The sequence below is a fragment of the Rhinolophus sinicus genome, linkage group LG01 (genome assembly GCF_036562045.2).
Source record: "Rhinolophus sinicus isolate RSC01 linkage group LG01, ASM3656204v1, whole genome shotgun sequence".
NCBI classification, from domain to species: domain Eukaryota; kingdom Metazoa; phylum Chordata; class Mammalia; order Chiroptera; family Rhinolophidae; genus Rhinolophus; species Rhinolophus sinicus.
In genome coordinates, this window is record NC_133751.1 from 203,918,476 (window position 1) to 203,937,830 (window position 19,355).

A 19,355-nucleotide genomic window follows, 5' to 3' on the forward strand; every position below is an offset into this window, starting at 1 on the left:
TGTGCAAGTCAGCTAGGGGAGCAAGGGCGACACAGCAAGAAAGCAGGCGGCACTGTAAAGCACGTGTCACTCTGTGTGGGGTGCTTTTTACACCCCATTGGCTAGAGAAGAGAGCCAGTGAATTCAGGCTTCACTTTTTAGAGAAACGGACTTAAGAGACAATCGGTAGGTAAGTTTATGAGCCAGGCCGGTGAGAAGACAGGCTGTAGTACACGTCTGGTTTCTAGCTAGGACGCCATAAGTCCTGTTCCCTGGAGCACATGCCCAGATGGTTCTAAGATGTCAGAAGTCTCAGGAGCAGCCGTATGCTTGATGCCCATGTAGAGCTTGGCACAGAGTGGGTACTCAGTAAAGTTTTTATTTAGTAGAATTGAATCAGCAAAGAACAATGATAAAAAGCCCCATGATAGTGGGTCATAACCAGGTGAAAGGAACAGTGACAAAGAGGGAAGGGAGGTGGTTAAAAAATATAAAAATAAGCCATACCGTAAGGGTAAATGTTTTGTAGAAATTTTATTCTGTACATATGTGTATATGTACAGGATCATGATATAAATTTTTTTACTGTTTTTAAATTGATTGAGTTGAAAACCACATGACAAAATTAACCATTTTAAAGGGAGGAATACAGTGGCATTTAGTGCATTTGCCGTGTTGCACAACCACCACCTTTATTGGGTCCCAACAGAAAAGGGTGTATTTTTACACTGGGTTAGTGTCAGTTTCTCTCAAACTTTTTTAATCTATAGCAGTCCCATCTGTCTGAGGAAAAGCATGGGCCCTTGTGTAGCTCGCGCTGCCATAACAAAATACCGTTGACTGAGCAGCTTCAACAACAGAAACTCCTTTCCCACACTTCTGGAGGCTGGAAGTCTGAGCTCAAGGTTCTGGCGACGTAGGTTTCGTTCTGAGGCCTCGGCCTGTCGGGCACTACCGTGGCACCACGTGCTCGCATGGCTTCTTTGTGCACGTGGAGTGGAGAGAATAGGGTCTATAAGGACACTAATCCTGTTAGATCGGGGCCCCACCCCCGTGGCCTCATCCAACCCTAGTCGCCTCCCAAAGGCCCCGTCTCAGATCCCCACACAGTGGCGGTTAGGGCTTTAACGTGTGACTTTGGGGGACACAAACATTCAGCCCATCTCCTCCAAAAGGCATCTACCTAACTTTGCCACCTGCAGGAGTAAGCAACTTGATTTGTGGTCGACTCCAAATTTCCCGTGTTGAAGCAGCCTCGTTACCATGGAAACTCCCCTCCCCGCCCCCGTGTGCATGTGGCATGAGCGGAGGGTGAAGAGGCACCCTAGGCAGACAGCACCCTCACTCGGGACGAGGGAGAGCCTCCACTCTGCACAGTTCATTGTTCTTTTAAAGGACTCGTCTGCACACCCCACGCATCTCCCCAACCCTGCAAGACGGCACGTCGGGGCTCCCCCTCTGCAGATGAAGAGAACAGCAGTGAGGCAGAGGTGCTTTCTTGGGTGCAGTGGATTCACCAGTGAGCCACAGAACCCAGGACTCCTGTCGGGCTCTTCATACAACACGCTCCTGGCGCACAGGACCTGAGCATGAAGTGCCATTCCCAGTACGATGCCTCAAGATGGAAGTCTGAAATCCGCTTTGGGATAGGATCCCAGGGTGGTGAGGGTTTTAATACCCACCGGGAATGAGCACCTGTGTTCTAATTATGACAGATTTACATGCAGAAGAGGTCAGATTAACTTGGAGCAATGGAGAGAAGAAGGGAGGCTGGTTCCATCCTGACAAAAGAATTTTCTCACACTTCATGCTGTTCCAAAGCAATGCAGTAGTGATTTCCCCATCCCTGGAAGCATTCAACTTTTTGTGGCTATTGTGGAGGAGACCCAAGCAAGGGTTGGGGTGTGGACTACATGCTTTTTAAGGGTGCCTGCCCACCTTAAGAACCCATAGGATTCCATGTATGATTTCAGGTATAAACTGGAACAGACAGCCCTTCTGTTCTCTAGACCAGTGGATGAAGTGGTACATGTTGGAATTACAGTGGTTTTTAAAAGCTCCGATTCCCTGGTACTCTTCATAAATAGAGTTGCCTCAAACTGCTCAGGAGTGCTCAGCTTCATCAAACTAAGGCAGAGGGAGGACACGCAGTTTTCATTCTGTAGTTGATGTCCCGCACAGTGTACCTGTTTTCCTCACGCATGTGCCCTCATAAGCCTTGGAGACGATAGCCTTGCCCCAAAGCCCGTAAGCTGCTTAGCTGAACATCCCTGCCCCCCGCCAACCACCCCCAGAGCCGGCTCTGTGCTGGGTGTTGGGGGGAGGGTACACGGGTCCTGTAGCACCGTCTCGCTGGACGCTGACTCCTGAGAAACAAGTGTTACTAGAGCTGGTGGTGCCCAGACTTGGAGAATTCATAGGCCAGTAAATCTCCAGAAGAATCGCAGGAGAGGTGGCACCTTTTTATTTTGGCCAAGTAAGGATGTTTTTTTCCTCAACTACCAATTACTCCCATCTTTATTTGATTTAAAAAACAAACAAACCAACCACAGGTTGTCCTGCTTAGCAGCTACACTCTGCAGTGTTTATGGGCCAAGTGTGGTGATGTCTGCAGTTTACTTTCAAATGGTTGAAAAGGAAAAAAGCGCTAGAGATGAGCACGTGCAGCAAAATGTTTGTTGTCCCATCTCGGTGTTGACTGGGTGTTTATTATTTCAGCTTTGCTATTCTAAAATTCAGGATGGATTGTAGAAGATGCAAAATTAATGACAGAAGGCAAATAAGTGGTTTCCTGGAGTTGTGGGAGTTGGAGGAGTTGACAGATGGGTGCCACGGGCCTTTTGGGGTGATGGCAGTATTCTATGTCTTCATCATAGCGGTGGTTAAACTCATCACACTATATACTGAAAATGAGTAAACTTGGTCGTATGTAAAGTACACCTCAATAAAGATAGGGAAGAAGAAACAGGACGTTTTAATACAAAAAAACCGAGAACCTCATAACCTTAGAAAAAAGGACAATCCTGTATACTGAATACATTTGGTTCTATGGAAAAACTCCCAACTTTTCTCATTTCTCCACTAAGCAGAGAAAAATTCATCACAGACCAAGGGTTGGGAATGACTATCAGAGACTGTTTTCAAAAAGAGGGAGACCTGGCATCCAGTCACCCGGTTTCCCTACCTGCCAGGCCGTGGCAGGCTGGCGACAGGTCTGCACCCCCCGACGGCCTCGTACTAATACAACAGGACGGTCCCAGGAGCCCCCACAGCTGCACACTGGTACTGAGACCTGCAGCAACAGCTCGGAGCAGCCCTTCCGATGGGGACAATAAAAAAAACACCCTAGTCATTGGTCTTTCTTATTTTTGTATTTTTTAGGGAAAAATTAGATGGTCTTCTAAATTTATAACAGTGTTATATTTTAGCTTTTCTGTCATAAGAGTAGTAAATGATTGAGAAAAATTTTAAATTACAGACAAAAATTTTAAAAACCTAACATTCCCACCACACAGACCACCAATGTTAGCTTCTCTGTATATCTTTGCCGATTGTACATGTAATGGGGGTGAAAACATGCACATATATAAATATACACATATGTGTGCACATTTATGCACACATAGACTGGAAAATCTGATCATACTATACATACCATCCCATGACCACCTTTGTTCATTCACAGTCTGCCTCCCTCTTCCAGATATTTTCATCTTACCTGTCACCTAGATCATATTCGGATTTTCCCAATGGACCCAAAATGTCTTATACATCCCGTTTGTCCCTTTAGGCATCGAACCTGGGACCAAACATCACGTCTGGTATTGAGTCCTAAGTGTCTTTTACTCTAGTACATCCCTTTTCTATGACGTTGACTTAGAAAAGACACCAGCTACTTTCTGGATTCATCTGGTAGCTAGCTCTTGTGTCATTTCACTTGTTCCTCTATTCCTTTTATTTCCCGTAAACCAGAAGTCATGCCAAAAGCTTGAAGGCTTTGGTTACCCCAAGGTGACACATCTCATCTGATCGGCACCATTGGTGATGCTGAGATTGACTGAGGACACGCCTGGTTCCCCATTGCGCAGTAAGGTTTGTCCCTGGTGATGAGCCCAGAATCCATACGGCATCCCCTTGGTGCTGTAGGGACAGCCATTTCCCCATTAACCCTTCACCTAGTGGCTTTGACACCAGTGAATAAGCCTTGTCTGAGTCAATTTCATCAGTGTTTTAAAACGTGAGTTTTGGTATTCAAGTATGGTGAGGCCCACAGATGGAGAGATGATTGCCATTGAAGAGATAGTTCGCTACAATTCCCAAAAAGGGGGCAGGCCACGCCGTAGGGGGCCACGTGGGGAAGCACCCGGGTTGGTCAGGAGGCTGAGGGCTCAAGGGGAAAACATGGGCAAGGATCGTTTTGTGGTTTCCACGGGAAAGAACTAGTGAGGCAGGATAAGCTTAAAATGGGCAAGTCTAGGTAACTGCAGCAGGTTCTGGGGCGTGGAGGCTGTCTCCAGGTGTCGGGTCCCCAGCCCTGGGTGATTAGGCCAGCGCAGTGGTGGCTCAGCCTGTGAGACAGGTGTGGAGGTGTATGGGCTCCGGATGGGTTAGTTTGCATTCGAAAGGCAGTTATTTACTCCAGGGGCTGGAAGGCCTCTACGTCAAAGCATTAGAAATACAGAAAATAAAAAGCCGTGAGTAATACAGTTAGTTTGTCAAATGATGTTTCTCTATTATTTCTTTTACATGTATCAGTTGGCATGCTTCTGTAAAAAAAAAGTTTTCCCTTAGAAATTAAAAAAAAATTCCCCAACTTTATTGCCAGCTATTACACTATTGTCATCCAGTGACTTATTGATTGACTAGACGTGTATTGAGGTCCCTATTCTCGTTACTAGATAGCTACGAAACAGTAAAAAAAAAATCTCGCAACTCCTGGAACTTATATTCTAGGAATGGTGGGTAGGGGGACAGACAATAAACAAGATTAAATAAAGGTAAATTTTACGTTAGATGGTGATGAGTGCTATAGAGAAAATGCAGAGAAGGACAGAAGTGTTGAGTGAGGTGGGATAAAGCAGGGTGTAGATGGATAGGGTGACATTGAAGTAAAGACCCAAAGAAATTAAGGGACTGAGCCGAGGGACTATCTGTGGGAAGTGTCCCGGAGGAGGAAAGAGAAGTGCAAAGTCCCCGAGGCAGGATTGAAGAAAAGCAGAGGCCAGTGGACCGGAGCAAAGTGGGTGAGGTGGTGAGAAATAAGGTCCAAGATAACGGGAGCCGCTCACGCAGGGCCTTGTAGGCGTGATCCAGACTGAGGTGGGAAGCCAGTGCAGTGTTTTGACGGATGCTAACATCACAGACAAGCTTCTGTTTCGACTCGCCTCATTCCCAGATGCCAGGTCAAGTCCAGTGTGTGAGTAAATGTGTTTAGTGGCCACAGCGTGCGATCATTCATTCCCTGAGTATTCCTGGGAGCAGCCATTGTTCTGGGCCCTGGGATACAAAAGTGCAGGAAGCACAACGCTGTGGGTCCCTGCCCTCATGAAGCTGACAGTCAAGTATGGGAAGAGACGTGAAGTAATCTCCCACCCAAGTGTCAAATGCACTGTGTCTAACCTAGTCCCGGAGGTTGGGGAAGGCTCCCCCGAGCAGGAATCTGAAGGGTGAAGTCAGTGAGGTGAGGAGAGGGTTGGGTTGTTCAGGCAGGAACAGTGGGAGTGTGTGGTGCAGGGCCATGTGAAAGGCAGCTAGAGTTTGAAAGACGTGTGTCTGTGTCCTGAGAGCATTGGGGAGAGGGTGCAGGGGTTGACAGCGGGGCTTGGAGGGCCCTGGAGGGTGGAGATGGTGCAGTCAGACAGCAGGGGACATTCTGATCCAGGAAGCAGTGGGGTTCATATGGACTCGGGGGAAGCCATGGACAGATTCCAGAGGCTCTGGGGGGAAACAGACAGGACGTGTGATGGAATCAGGACACGGGGTGGAGGGGAGGGACCCATCTAGTTTGGTTTATGTGGTACCAAGGTTCCTCTTGAGGTTGATGTTTCTCCTTGACCTTTTTGTTTATATCTCTGCCCCTCAGGCTGCATTACCTGCCTGCTGAGTTTAATCAAGTGTGTTGAGCACTAGAAAATCCTGTCCTGTGGAGGGATAATCAGTCTATTTCCAGAACCCAAAGAGGGTTAGAAGAAAAAGTGGCTTTCCTTTAGCGGCTGTCCCTCCCATCGTATCTTCCCCGCTCGAGCATGACACGTCCTGCATCTGAGCCCCTCTGGGAGGAGACCCTTGCCTAATGCTTAGAACTGCTGAAACTACCAGTTCACCCGTCTCAACACTAATCCAATTTCCACTCTGCTCCTCAGATGGGATTTGGCTTCGAGACATTGAGATCTGGGTGCTGGGCCAGATTCCCTACAAATGCCCCACGCACGTCAGCCTAGGGCCATGCTAGGGTCACCTGGGTAGACAGCAGGGCCTGGCCGCCACCCCAGAGGGCACAGAGACCTTCTCCTCGCCTCCCAGGCCCATCCAGCTGGTTGCACAAGGTATGTGACCGCCCTCACACAAGCCTTCTCAGAAACTTGGGGCAGGTACAGGGAACGGCAAGGGTCAGGAGGACGGGCATTTTCATGTAGTCTGTCCCCGTGTCTCCTTTTCTATGTAGTTTCTATGCACTTTGCTTGTTAAGGAAACTCGGAGTGTATTGAATTCCACGTAGCTAAGATGGCCTCTTCATTGTCTGTACAGCTGGGGCTGTGTGGTGGTGGTGGTGTAACGACATGGCAGGAAGAGGAAAGCACCACTTAGTATGAGTTTCTGAACAGAACTTTTGGGGATTTAATATATTTTGAAAATGATATTTGTGAGGTGGGTATGTTGTGCTTTTCAGGAACTTTTTCTGTCTTAATTGCCAGAAGACATCATCGTGACAGAATTTTAAATTCCACCTGGCTAAGTGTGACAATACCAAAGGTTAGTCAGAAAGTAAAGCCTCCTCGTTGGAATTGAGCTGGACTCCTGGTGAGGTTTACTAAGAAATGTTTGAGGCTTCTCAAGAGAAATGAAACACCTTTTTAAGAACAGCACACCGCAATGCAATACAAACTAGACAAAGACCTTGTTTCATCAAACATGGATAGTAAGGCAGGTAGAAGGGAATGGCTGTACAGCGTCTCTCTTATGAGTAGGTGTTATACCCAGAATGTTCTTGGCTTTATATTAAGAATTGTTTTACCGTTCCCCAGCCCTCTTAACACCTGACATCCATCCCCAGGTGGAAGAAGGTGCCACGGACAGATAGCATGGCAGCCAGTAAGTCTACACCAAACCATGTTATCTTCAAGAAGACCTCCCGGGACAAATCCGTAAGTGCTACAGAAATGAGTGATTTGATGGAAATGTTTTTTCTTTGTTTGTTATTAAGAAAGCTTTTACAAGAATAGACATGATCAAGTCCAAGGCCGTCTGAGGCTGAGGGACGCTCTAAGTCTATATTCCATCTCTGTCTGAGGATGGGCGATAAATGAGATAAACAAATGAGCAAATTGCAGAATACAACTTCTCTTCAATCGCAATGAGACGTTAGTCCTGAGACCCTTAATTTTCCCCTAGTCTCAGCCCCCGCCCCCTCACCCCCAAGTTCACTTCTTTTCCTAGCCAGCCTTGAACCCATGACTTACCATTTCAAATACTGTTTTGTCAATGCCTGTAACTCACGTGGCCCTTTGCCTATCATCTTACCTGCCTGCCTGGGAAAAGCCCTACAGCTGACTCGATGCAGCTGTCCACCTCCTGTGCACAACCAGCCTCCGTGCTCACAACCTCCCTGCACCTTCAGGGCCACTGGCTAAGGGACATGCTCCAGCTGCTCCCTTTCCACCACGCTGCCCTGTGACCACATGGCCACCAGTATCCTGGCAACCTGCGTACTCGGCAGAGACGATGCCACTGTTGGCTCTATTGGGGGCACGTTAGATGGTCTAGACGTGCCCAAGAACTTCCTGGCATGGGAGACCCGAGGGAGGATCCTCCCAGCCTCCATGGATAGGGTCTCCTTGCTCCACATGATGGCTTCTTAGGGGCCTATGGTCTATCTCAGCACCGTCAATGCAAACCATCTATTTTAATTTTAATTTTTACATTTTTCAGTAGTCAACATTTAAAAAGTAAGAGGTGGAGTTCATTTTCACATTGTACTTTATTTAAACTAATACATCCAAAAACTATTATTTTAACATGTAGATGACGTAAAAATTATTGACGACATATTTCACGTGCATTTTCTAAGTCTTTAAAATCTGCTGTGTAGTCTACATTTATAGCCCCTGTCAATTTGGAATGGCCCTATTTCAGGTGTCCAGTAGCCACCTAAACTAGTAGGTACCGTATTGGACCATGTGGACCTAAATCATTCTTCTGGTTGACTTCCCCCAAAAAACTCTGGGCCCCCAAAAAACTCTGATCCAAAGAGACTAGGGCTGCCCACGGCGCTCTCTACCCTCTCCTCTCTTAGCTGAGGAACTCCGCCATTTTCATCAAGTACCCTAATTGTTTGTGGTGACAAGTTGGGTACCCCTCAATCTTTCATTCTCCAAACTCTTTTCCAGCGTGTGTCTTTCCAGCATACTTTATCTTGACGTCTGAAAGAGGAAGAGAGAACCCACGCCTTGCTGGGCCATCTCACTTCCTCACTTTTTAATTCCTCACACCCAAGAGACATCCTTTGAACCAAGAAATTCAGAATTTTTTGTGTATAGGGGAAAAATAATTCATCAATGTCTCACATATTAGGGTCATTCCAACTTCAACCTCTGTGTGGCTCCGGGTGTTGCGTGCAGGGCACTGGGGCCATTTCTCTGATGCTCTCCACTCTGCCTTCTTCTGTGATCTTCGTCCTCCCGCTGGTGACAAGGCTACCCAGCAGCAGGTGTCTCACCCTCATTTCCCCCCAGAAGAAGAAAGAGGCTGTTGATTCCTGGGGTCTCTTTTCAGGAGTGAGGAAATATTTTCCCAGCAGCCCTCCAGCAGACTTCTCTCATAGCTTATTGGTCAAAACGGGGTCACATGCCCACACTAAACCAAACCTGAGTCAAAGGAGTTGGATGATCATAATTGGATCCGGCCAATCAAGGATCATGCTCTGGGGCTAGCCTCGTCTTAGCACGTGACCACATGAGGGATGGAGGACCCTGACACAGTGGGTGACTTTTGTCCAAGCAGAAGGAGCACATGGCTGCTGGGTGGGCCAGCTACAGTCCCACATTGTTCAGCCCCACTTCTCTACCTGCCCCTGTCCTTTCCTTTCCCTTCCATTTGCAGCAGAAGAGAACTGGCCCCAAACTGTGCTCCTAGCTGAAGCTCAGGCTACTCACACCACCTGTGTGAGGGCCTCCACCATCAGCCTCCCTCCTGGCTGCATCTGCAGCTTCTCCCTCTCTTCCTGGACTTGGCCTGAGCACAAAAAACAAGTACCAACCTCAGGCACCTCAACACACCACCACCAACTCCCCCTGACCTGGTCCCCTTTCTAGCTCTCCTTCCTTCACAGCCAAAGTGTGAAAAACAAGAGATGCTCACCTCTTCACCTGCCGTCTTCCCTCCCACTCCCCCTCCAGTCCGCCCCCTCCCAGCTGTGTCAACTGCCTGCCTGGCTTTCCCCTGCCAGTGCACTCTCCACTTCGCTGTTAGGGTGACCGAAGTCTCAGTATTCTCCTCTATAAAATGGGGTTAATTCCTGTCTCACAGAGTTGCTGTGAGGATTAAATGATGTAGCTTGGTGCCTGGTGCATGATAAACACTCTAAATGCTATTTAAGTGCAGGTGTTTCATCCTGCTCAAAACGCTTCAACCTCTTCCTGGATTCTTTAGGGTCAGGTCCTCTAAAACTTTCTGGCATGAGCCTGCATTCCTGTTTGGTGGCCATTCACCTGCAGATGAAACCATTGGCAGTTCCAAAAGCATCCTCTTGGCTCTGGGCTTTGTATGCAATGAATTTGTTATTGGTGTTGCCCAAAAGCATCCTTTCGCCATCCCGGCCACCTGGCTCTGCTGCTCTTCAGGTGCTTCAGCATCAGTAATCCAATAACCCAGAAGGCACAGGGATTCACTCCAGGACATCCAGTGTGAGAATGTAAATTTAGGAGATGATTTGAGGCCAACAAAAATGACTTCGGGTGTTTCTGAATCTAAAAATATGAATTTAAGAGGCTGCAGGGAAGAAGGGGGCAGGCCAGGGTGCACACACTCACTGGTGCCCTTAGCACACGTTCATTGATTTCCTGTTAGGTACCAAACACTGTCCTAGCCACTGTGATGGCTGAAAGATGGATGAAAGACAGAGTTCTTACCATCAGAGCACTCACACTTCCGTGGGGTAAAGTGGTGAGTGGTGGTGAACCAACCCATGCCCTCCCACAGAGTGGGTGGATGAAGACCTTTGCTGCCAGGCACATGCAAGTGGAGAAGACAGGACCAGACACTGGTCGTCTCTCACCCCCCACCCCCATTATGCCCCGCCCCCAGCTCCACCCTCCCCTGTTCCTCAGAGCATTGGTTCAGGTTTACCTGTACAGAAACTCACCTGGTGGGATTTCAGGGATGGACACAAATCTCCCAGCTCTTTGCTCAGTCTAAAAATTATTTTAACAAGGAGGGGAAAGCTTTCATTCACAGCTAGAAATGAAAGGCTTCACATGCAAATAGGTGGGAGAAGCCTCATTTGCATAGGATAGGGATAGATTTCCACTAAAAGTATTATCAGTTAATTCAACAAGTTTAACTAGTTGATATCAGAACGAGGCTTGATGGGAAAAGGTGAAGAGAACAGGGACCTTCCAAAAAGGTGGGAAGGATTCCTTGGAGCAGATCTATGAGGTGGAGGAAACAGCACACCTTGGGGCCATCGTTGGCTCTGCCCACAGCCCAGCAGGGGAGAGAGGGGATGGGTGGGCTGCTGCCAGGTAGCTCCTCTTCTCAAGACTAATCAGAATGTTTTAGTTGTTGCTGATTTTTAATGTGAATGCGTTAGGTGAGTGTTCTTTGGCCATTTAGAATCCATACCTGTTCTTCCCACAGGTGACCATCTACCTGGGGAAGAGAGACTATATAGACCACGTTGATCAAGTCGAGCCTGTGGGTGAGTTGAGTTTGGAATCAAATTTTCCACACTGTATTTTCTTTACATCATCGGACAGCTGTTAGTTATTTATTTTTAAAAATTGGCTCTGTTGATAATCTAATCAAAGAAAGGACAATTTAAACATCAGTGCGGTGCCACTGTCTGATTGGAAGCAATTTTAAGGAGTCCTTTCTAGATTATATAAAGAATACTCAAAACTCAACAGTAAAAGAAAAACAAAACCCAGTTAGAAAATAGACAAAGGACACGAAGGGGCATTTCATCAAGAAGACGTATGGATGGCAAATAAGCACATGGAAAAATGTTCAACGTCATTAGTCATTAGGGAAATGCAAATTAAAACCACAGTGAAATATTGTACACCTGTCAGAATGGCTAAAATGAAAAATAGTGACAATACCAAATGCTGGTGAGGATTCAGAGAAATTGGACCATTCACATGTGGCTGGCAGGAATGTAAAATGCCGTAGCAGCTTTATTTGTAATAGCTCCAAACTGGAAGGAACCAAAATGTCTCTCAGACGGTGAATCAGGTTACCCAAGGTGAGGCACATCCACACCGTGGAATTCTACTCAGCAATAAAAAGAATGAATGACTGACACACACAATGGCCTGTGGCTCTCCAGGGCATTATGCTGAGTGGGGAACGCCAGTCTCCAAAGCCCACATGCTGTATGATTTCACCTGTGTACCATTGTCGAGTGAGAAAGTTGTAGAAACAGGAAACTGATTCTCAGTGCTAGGGCCTAAGGGTGGTGGGCGTGTGACTATAAAGGCAGAGGCTGATGGTGAGGGAACAGTTCTGTCCCCAGATTGTCGTGGTGGTCACACAAATCTCCACTTGTGATGTAGTGACTTAGAACTGCACACACAGCGTACCCATGTCAACTTCCTGATTTCAATATTGTGCTGTAATTATCTAAGATGTAACCACTGGGAGAAACTGGGTGACAGAAACACAAGGGCCTCTCTGTGCTATCTTTGTCACTTCCTGTGAATCCACAATTATTTCAACTCACATCCTTATTTTAAAAAAAAGAAGTGTACAAAATTGGCAGTTTTAAGCACTGAGCATGAGCGTGTCACTCAGCAAAACCGTTCCTGGAAGGTCATTAGATGCATGTTATCAAAAGCCAAATCCAGTTCGTCCACGGATGGAAAGGAAGATTTATCTCTAAGGATGTTTATTGCAATGTTAATTATAAAGGAAGCAAGCTAAGTTGCAAACAATGTAAATCCCCCAACAAGAGGGGATTAATTTGAAAATTTATGCTACATTCACTCATTGGAATAATGTGTAGCCATTAAAATGATTAATACATATTTGTGTGTGTGTGTGTGTGTGTGTGTGTGTGTGTGTGTGTGTGTGTAGATGTTTGCAATATAGTTGAATGAGGAAAGCAGTTAACTGAATAATATGTATAGCAGGATCTCATTTTTTTTGGTAAAAACGTTCATGTAAGTGTATATACGTCTGGAAAATATTCTGCACAAATATCTTGACAATGGGTATCTCTGGGTAGTGGAAATTTTGGTGACTTTTTTTTCTCTTTGCTTAATTTTCCTTTCTAATTTTCCTATAATGAACATGGATTACATGTGCAATTAAAAAACTACATATACATACATATAGTTTATATATTTATATTTTTAAATGGGTTCCTATATTTAAATAACGTATGTATTCTATCTGTGAGGAAGGCCTCTGGGCCCTTCCATCTCCGCCACCCTCACTGTTCTCTCTCCTTTGGTGTAGATGGTGTCGTGTTAGTGGACCCGGAGCTCGTGAAGGGGAAGACAGGTGAGGCGGGAACAGTGGTCTAGTCTAGGCTGGTGCAGGGAGGGAGGCATCGGGTGGGAGGGGCGGGGCAGCTGGCACGCTCCTGCACACCCACCTGCTGCCAGGCCCCTTCACCCACAGCCCCTCGTACCATCATCAGGACAGCAGTCCTGTTCACAGCAGAGCTCACTGTCCCCATTTCTCAGATGAGGGTGAGGACTCAGGGAAGCCGTGCCACCAGGGTGGCAGGATAAGTGACGGGTTGGCAGAGCCCAGGTCTGTCTGCTCTGTCAGCTGTGCGTGCGTCCCTGTGCCATGTAGTTTTATGCCAGGAGCAACCACAGGAGGGCTCCTTGGTGGGTTTAAAGGAAAAGGGGGAAATGGAACCTTCTGGAAGGCCGAATTCGTTGGGATGCTTACTGTGGAGGCTCTGAACCAGAGCATCACAGCACTCCTGAAGATCTCTGGCAGTGGGTATGTGAGTGGCAGGTAATACGGTACTAGTAACAATTTGTTAGCTAAATTGGAGCAGGTCTGAGTTATCCTTATATACTGTCATGGACTCAATTCCATCCTAAAGATGCCTTTTTGAGTGCTTGCTACTGGCCACCACTGGAAATGCTCCTAACCCTGGGTGTGCCCACGGGAGTGTGCCAGATGTGGGGCCGTCAGCATCGAGGGGGGCCTGGCAGAAGTGGGGCTGAAATGCCCCCCTCTCCTGCCTCCATCCCCTTGAGATGCCTTGCTTCTCTCTAGCACCAGGGGAAGGCTAGCCTGAGCCCTGATCACCCTCCCCCTCCCCAGGAAAGGGTACCTGCTCTGAGGGAAAGCGCTGCCTGGTGAGGAGGATAAAGCCAGGTCATCTCTGGGCGCCTTCTAACAAACATCGGATGAGGGCTAGGCATGTGGTCAGTGTCTCTTCTGAACTTAGTGGCGAGGGCCAGTTACCCCTGGGGCAGACACAGGCAATAACCCCCGAGGACCTGGGGACCGCTTCCATATGCTTCCCGTTCAAGAGTTCAAGAGTAATGTGCTTCGTGTGCTTTTATTTACCATGTTAAAGAATGTGTCAATAGTGCATCCTCAATCGTGTAGGGTCATAATTCTTTTGGTCCACTAGGGGCACTATTTACATCTTTTTAATCAAACTGCGTTTTCAGAAGGGGTGATTCAGAGAATGCTTGTTTCTGAGCGGTGTGGAAACAGGAAACGAAGGGTTTCCTCTCAGAGTTGATGTCATCTCCCCACTTGACCCACAAGCCCCATCTAGCTTCTCTCACAGCCTGACCATGTCCAGGTCTGGCACAGACCCATCTGACTCCCTGGCACAGTTTCCCTCTACTTCTTACCCGCACCCTCAGCTCCATCCAGACATCCTGCCCTCAGAGCCCAAGAGACCTACACTGTTGGAAAGCCTCCTGAGGTCACTGAGCTGGTGGGTCAAGGGGGATAGTGGCATAGAGGAAACCGTGGGGTCAGGTGGCAAATAGCGTGGTTCACAGGCGGCTCCTTCCAGTCTCTGACGTGCCCCTGTCGGGCAATTAACACCAGAGCAAGGTGCTCCTTCTCCACGAGTGTGTGGCCCGGCTGAGTGGGAGGCTTCTCAGCCCCCACGCCCTCCGGCGCTACAGGGTGGACGCCATGACCAACAGTGCCAGCAGTCGCCCGTCCTCCCTCAGGCGCCGGGCAAGTCCAGCCTTCTCTCCTCTCCCTTCCAGTGTTTGTCTCTGTGACATGTGCCTTCCGCTATGGCCAGGAAGACATCGATGTGATTGGCCTGAGCTTCCGCAGGGACTTGTACTTCTCCCGCATGCAGCTGTTCCCACCTGTGGGGGCTGCCAGCACCCCTACGAAACTGCAGGAGAGCCTGATCAAGAAGCTGGGGGACAACACGTACCCCTTTCTGCTCACGGTGGGTGACCCCTGTCCCCATGCACTCCCCTGGCCCTGGTTCCTTCAGCCACAGCACCTTATAATGTGACCGGGAGTGAAGGAAAGGGGATAGAGGAATGACTTCACATTTGTGGGCCTTCAAATTGCACCCTTGGAGGAAATTTTAGATTCACGGGCTGTGATTGTCTTTTTTTAAGTCCTTCAAAATAGCCTGTGAGTCTTTGAAGGCACCATTTGAACCTATGGTTTAAATATTTCCCTTCTCCGACCACCTAATTACATGCGAGCGTGATTCCTTCACTTGCTCATCTATAAAAAGAAAGACATGCCCCTCGTTTGGCCCTGAGGAGTTCTAAACAGAAAAGAGTTCCCTACAGACAGGCGAACTGAGTGAAATAAGAAGCCTTGTGTGCAGCTCTGTGCGTCACCATAGATCAGTCGCTTCCTCTCTCTCAAGGCTTGGTCTCCCCTGGGGAAACCTGGCCACCCAAAGGCAGCCTCATGCCCTCTGAGACTTGGCGTGAACTCAAGATGGGGAAAGCCACTGCTGCCCTCTGCGAGCGTGTGTGTGTGTGTGTGTGTGTGTGTGTGTGTGTGTGTGTGTGAAGGTTATATACTCCTCCAAAGTTACATGGTTCAGCCTTGAAAAAGAAGGAAGTTCTAACACACGTTACAACATTGACGAACCTTGAAAACATGAGAAGTGAGAGAGGCCAGTCACTAAAGAACAAATACTGTGATTCTACTTACACGAGGTCCCTAGAGTACTCAAATCCATAGAGACAGAAGGAGAATGGAGGTCACCAGGGGCTGGGGAGGGGAAGTGGGGAGTCCATGGGTAATGGGGACAGAGCTTCAGTGTGGGAGATGAGAAGATTCTGGAGCCGGATGGCGGGGACTTGTGCAAAACAATGTGAAGGTACTTTATGCCACTAAATATGGTAAGTTTTATGTTATGCATATTTTACTACAACTCTTCTAAAAATTACTTTTAAAAAGTTTCCTGGTCCTGGGTGCTCCCATGCGCTGGCGCTGCGCGTTTGAAGGGACACAACCTTTTGGAGCGGACATGTCAACGTGTATCAAAACCTCAAAACTGGGACTTTTGACCTGACAGTTCCCTTTCTAGCGGTGGAGCCTGTGGAGTTGAATAAAACTGTGCTGAGATGGATGAAGAAGGGTATTTATTGCAGCACTGTTGATAATGGCAAAAAAAGTAAAGACCGGCCAACCAAGGGAGCTGGGTAAAATGAAATGTGGTTTCGCAGAAGCCCTAACAACGGTGCTGCAGAACCATGGCTCACGGCGTGAAAATCGTCGTAATACTTCCCCCCCCCACGCACCCTCAGTAGGGTTAGGGTTAGGGTTAGTGTCGCGAGCAAACCAGACGACAGGACGCATATATCATTTGGTCCCACTTCTGAAAAACACACCTCTACATCCACAGTCGTGTGCCTGGGTGCACACAGGACGCCTGGGTACCTACGTCACGACGTTATTCCGGGTATTAGAAGCATGCGTGAACGTGTTTTCCCTTTTGCTTGCTCCTTACCTTCATTTGCCAGTTCTTTTGTATGACGAGCATATATTACATGTGGAATAACACCTCTGAAATAAATGATTTGTCATTTCTTTCCACAGTTTCCCGACTACTTACCCTGCTCAGTCATGTTGCAGCCCGCTCCGCAGGACACGGGCAAGGTTGGTTTAAGAAGAAATGCCATGGGTTCATTTGTTCCTTCAAACAATTTTTTAAAATGGCCTTTTACATGGAAAATTTCAAATGTCCCCAAAAGTAGAGAGACAGCCTATTACTTGTCTTCAGCAAGTATTAATCCTGACCAACCCTGTGAACAAAATAGTAGACTCCCTCCCCTCAGGGGTCTTACAGGTTGATGGAGAGAAACAGGCAAAAAGCAAATAACAATTACCTAAGGGCACATCCGTGGACAGCAGGCGCTGTGGAGAGCAAGAGGCTGTGTGAGGCAAAGGCAGAGTCTGGTGGGCTGCTCATTCAGGATGTTTAAAGGCGGCTTCTCTAATAGGGTGAAGGAGGAGCCATGCCCTCCTAGGGGAGAGCCTTCCAGGCAGAGGAGACACCATGCGTGCTGTGTGCTAGGGCAGGTGGAATCATGGGAGCAGATCAGACAGGTGTGTGCGGTGCGGCCAGATCACAAAAGGCCTCGTAGACCATTGTGGGCTTTGTTTGAATGAGATGGGAGCCACTGGCGGGCTCTGAACGATACATTCTGACTTAGGTTCCCAAAGGATCGTTCTGGTCACTGTGCTGAGAGTGGGGTTGGCTTGGCCAAGCATGAGCTCTGAACAGGCAGAGAGAATGACTGTGAAGGGCCAGGAACTCCAAGCAAGGAAGGCAGCTGTGAGGACAGGAAGAGAGAGTGAAAGGTGCTAGGACCCAGGATTACAGGCCAAAGAGCCCTTGGTGTCAGCATTCATGAAGGAGGGAGCCAGAAAGATGCCCAGTGATGGCAGAGGGGAACTGGTGTTATGGAGGGGTGTGGTGACAGATGGAGATGGTCTAGGGCAGGGATTTTCAATATGGGGGTCGTGCCTGCCCTATCAGAGGTTTGTGTTAATCAGTGCAGTGGGTCAGAAGTGGCACTTAAGAAAAGTGGGACGTAATGAAACAGACCAGAATGGGAAATCTCGGAGGGTCTCACACATAGCAAAGCCCAGTGTTATTTCATGGAAGCTGTTTCTCAAATGCATTATCTGTTTTCTGGGCCACGTTACTTCTTACCATGGGTAGTGAAACATTTGAAAGCCACTGGTCCAGAGATGGAGGAAGACGAGGTCGCCAAATTAGAATGGAGGACATTGTGCCATCTAAAATGCCACCCTTTTGTCTGTCCCAGGAGAGGAGGGTATCAGAGCTCAGTGTGGGGGTGTCTGCATGCCTGGGGGCTTTGGGGCCATGCAGCTCTGGGAACCTTTGAGCTGGGGCTTGGAGAATACGTAGGAGTCTGTCAAATACAAAAAAGAGAGAGGGAGAGAGAGAGAAGCATTGATTTCAGGAAGAAAGTAGTGTGTGCTCAGGGGAGACTGGTGTGGGGCGTGGCTTGTGCAGGGAGCTGCGTGCAGTGGGAGTGGGGGTGGGGGCGGAAGCAAGAGGTAGCATGGCTAAGAATGCCGGGTGGTGGTGGGTAAGGACATGTTAACGGTGAACCCTGAAAAGGGTGAGTAAGGCTGAAACAAAAAGAGAAGGTACCAGGTAACACCGCCACGTGAGGCATGACTAGGGTTTCCGGGTGGGAATTCCCTCCCGTTCTCAGGAATTCTTTTCACTTTCCCATTCTCGAATCCTGAGATATAAACTGTTTTCTGTTCTCCACGATGAATCGTTTCCACAAAGTGACGGCCGATACTACCAACCACCTGGGTTCAAGGAACCAATTTTCCCGATTTCCCGACCAACTTTTCCTGAGAACGGGCAGGAATTCCCACCTGGAAACCCTAGGTCTGACCTTTCCCAGGAAGGGAGGCGCTGACTGCGGCCTTGTCTGCTCTCTGACCCTGCAGTGCTGTGGGGTAGACTTCGAGGTCAAAGCATTCGCCACTGACAGCACGGATGGCGAGGAGGACAAAATTCCCAAGAAGTAAGCTTGTAGTTGTGGGAATAGGTGAGGGGTCCGGAGAGCGAGGAGTGGGGATAAGAAACCGCTGCTCCCTTTGTATCTATGGCAGGACTTTACCCACTGGGCTGCATGGCAGTAATGGAGCCTCCCCAGGTCAGGGTGGTCAGGACAGAACCTCTGAATGGGGTGGGGGTGGGGATGGGGGGGTGGAGGGCGGTCAATGGCTGATCATTTGGGGGGAGAAAACCAAGAGAGGTGACAGGGGAGTTAGCAACCCCAAGGGCTCATGTACGCCCCTGAAAGCCTCCAGATTCCTTCTTTCTTTAGTTTTCTTTTTCTGTTGTCATTTCTTTATTGTGGTAAAACACATACCATGAAGTTTACTATTTTAACCATTTTCCCGTGTGCAATTCAGTGGCATTGAGTACCTTCACTATGTTGTGTAACCATAGTTACACCACTGTCCACTCTCTGTCCCAAGCGGCCTATACCCCAAATGTCTCATGGCCCCAAATGGAAAGTCTCCCCTCACTGAGCAGCACCTCCCGTCCCTCCCGTCCCCCCAGGCCTGGCCTGCAGTGTTCTTCTTGTAGCCAAACACGGTTTCCAACTGTGCCCTCAACACTTTCTCCTCACCCTCAGCACACACACCTATCTATGCGACAATGGTAAGTAGTAATGAGAGTGCGCACATTGGCAGCATGTCACATAAAGCACACGACACGTTCCCACATCAGCTTCACCACAGCGGCCAGCTCAGCGTCCTAACCGAGGGTGAGAGTGACCCTTGGGAGCGCTGACCGGCCCCACACCACCCAGCCAGTGAAACTGCAGAGAAAGGACCTGCAACCAGGTCTTCGGGCCCCTCCCACAGGCCAAGGACCCATCTGTCTTTAGGTTCACCTGGTTTCTTTGTTGGGTCCCAGCATGAGTCTGGGAGAGGGTCCTGGCGGCCGTCCTCAAGGGGCC

At 48.4% G+C, this 19,355-nt stretch overlaps 1 protein-coding gene across 7 annotated transcripts in view; it reads left to right on the forward strand.

Moving 5' to 3' along the window:
* Positions 1-3,141: 3,141 nt before the first annotated feature.
* The window catches only part of SAG (S-antigen visual arrestin), a 30,387-nt gene continuing 14,173 nt past the window's right edge, over positions 3,142-19,355 (forward strand). For 5 of the 7 annotated variants that reach the window (XR_012490322.1, XM_074315242.1, XM_074315228.1 and 2 more), the window contains exons 1-6: positions 3,142-7,343; positions 11,053-11,113; positions 12,874-12,918; positions 14,616-14,809; positions 16,432-16,491; positions 18,331-18,407. Coding sequence is in view for 6 of the 7 variants with exons in the window: in XM_074315242.1 (XP_074171343.1) it covers positions 7,281-7,343; positions 11,053-11,113; positions 12,874-12,918; positions 14,616-14,809; positions 16,432-16,491; positions 18,331-18,407 (500 nt within the window). In the remaining variant the exon portion in view is untranslated. The remainder of the gene's footprint in view (positions 7,344-11,052; positions 11,114-12,873; positions 12,919-14,615; positions 14,810-16,431; positions 16,492-18,330; positions 18,408-19,355) is intronic. The other 2 variants (XM_074315210.1, XM_074315218.1) reach the window with 2 other exon arrangements.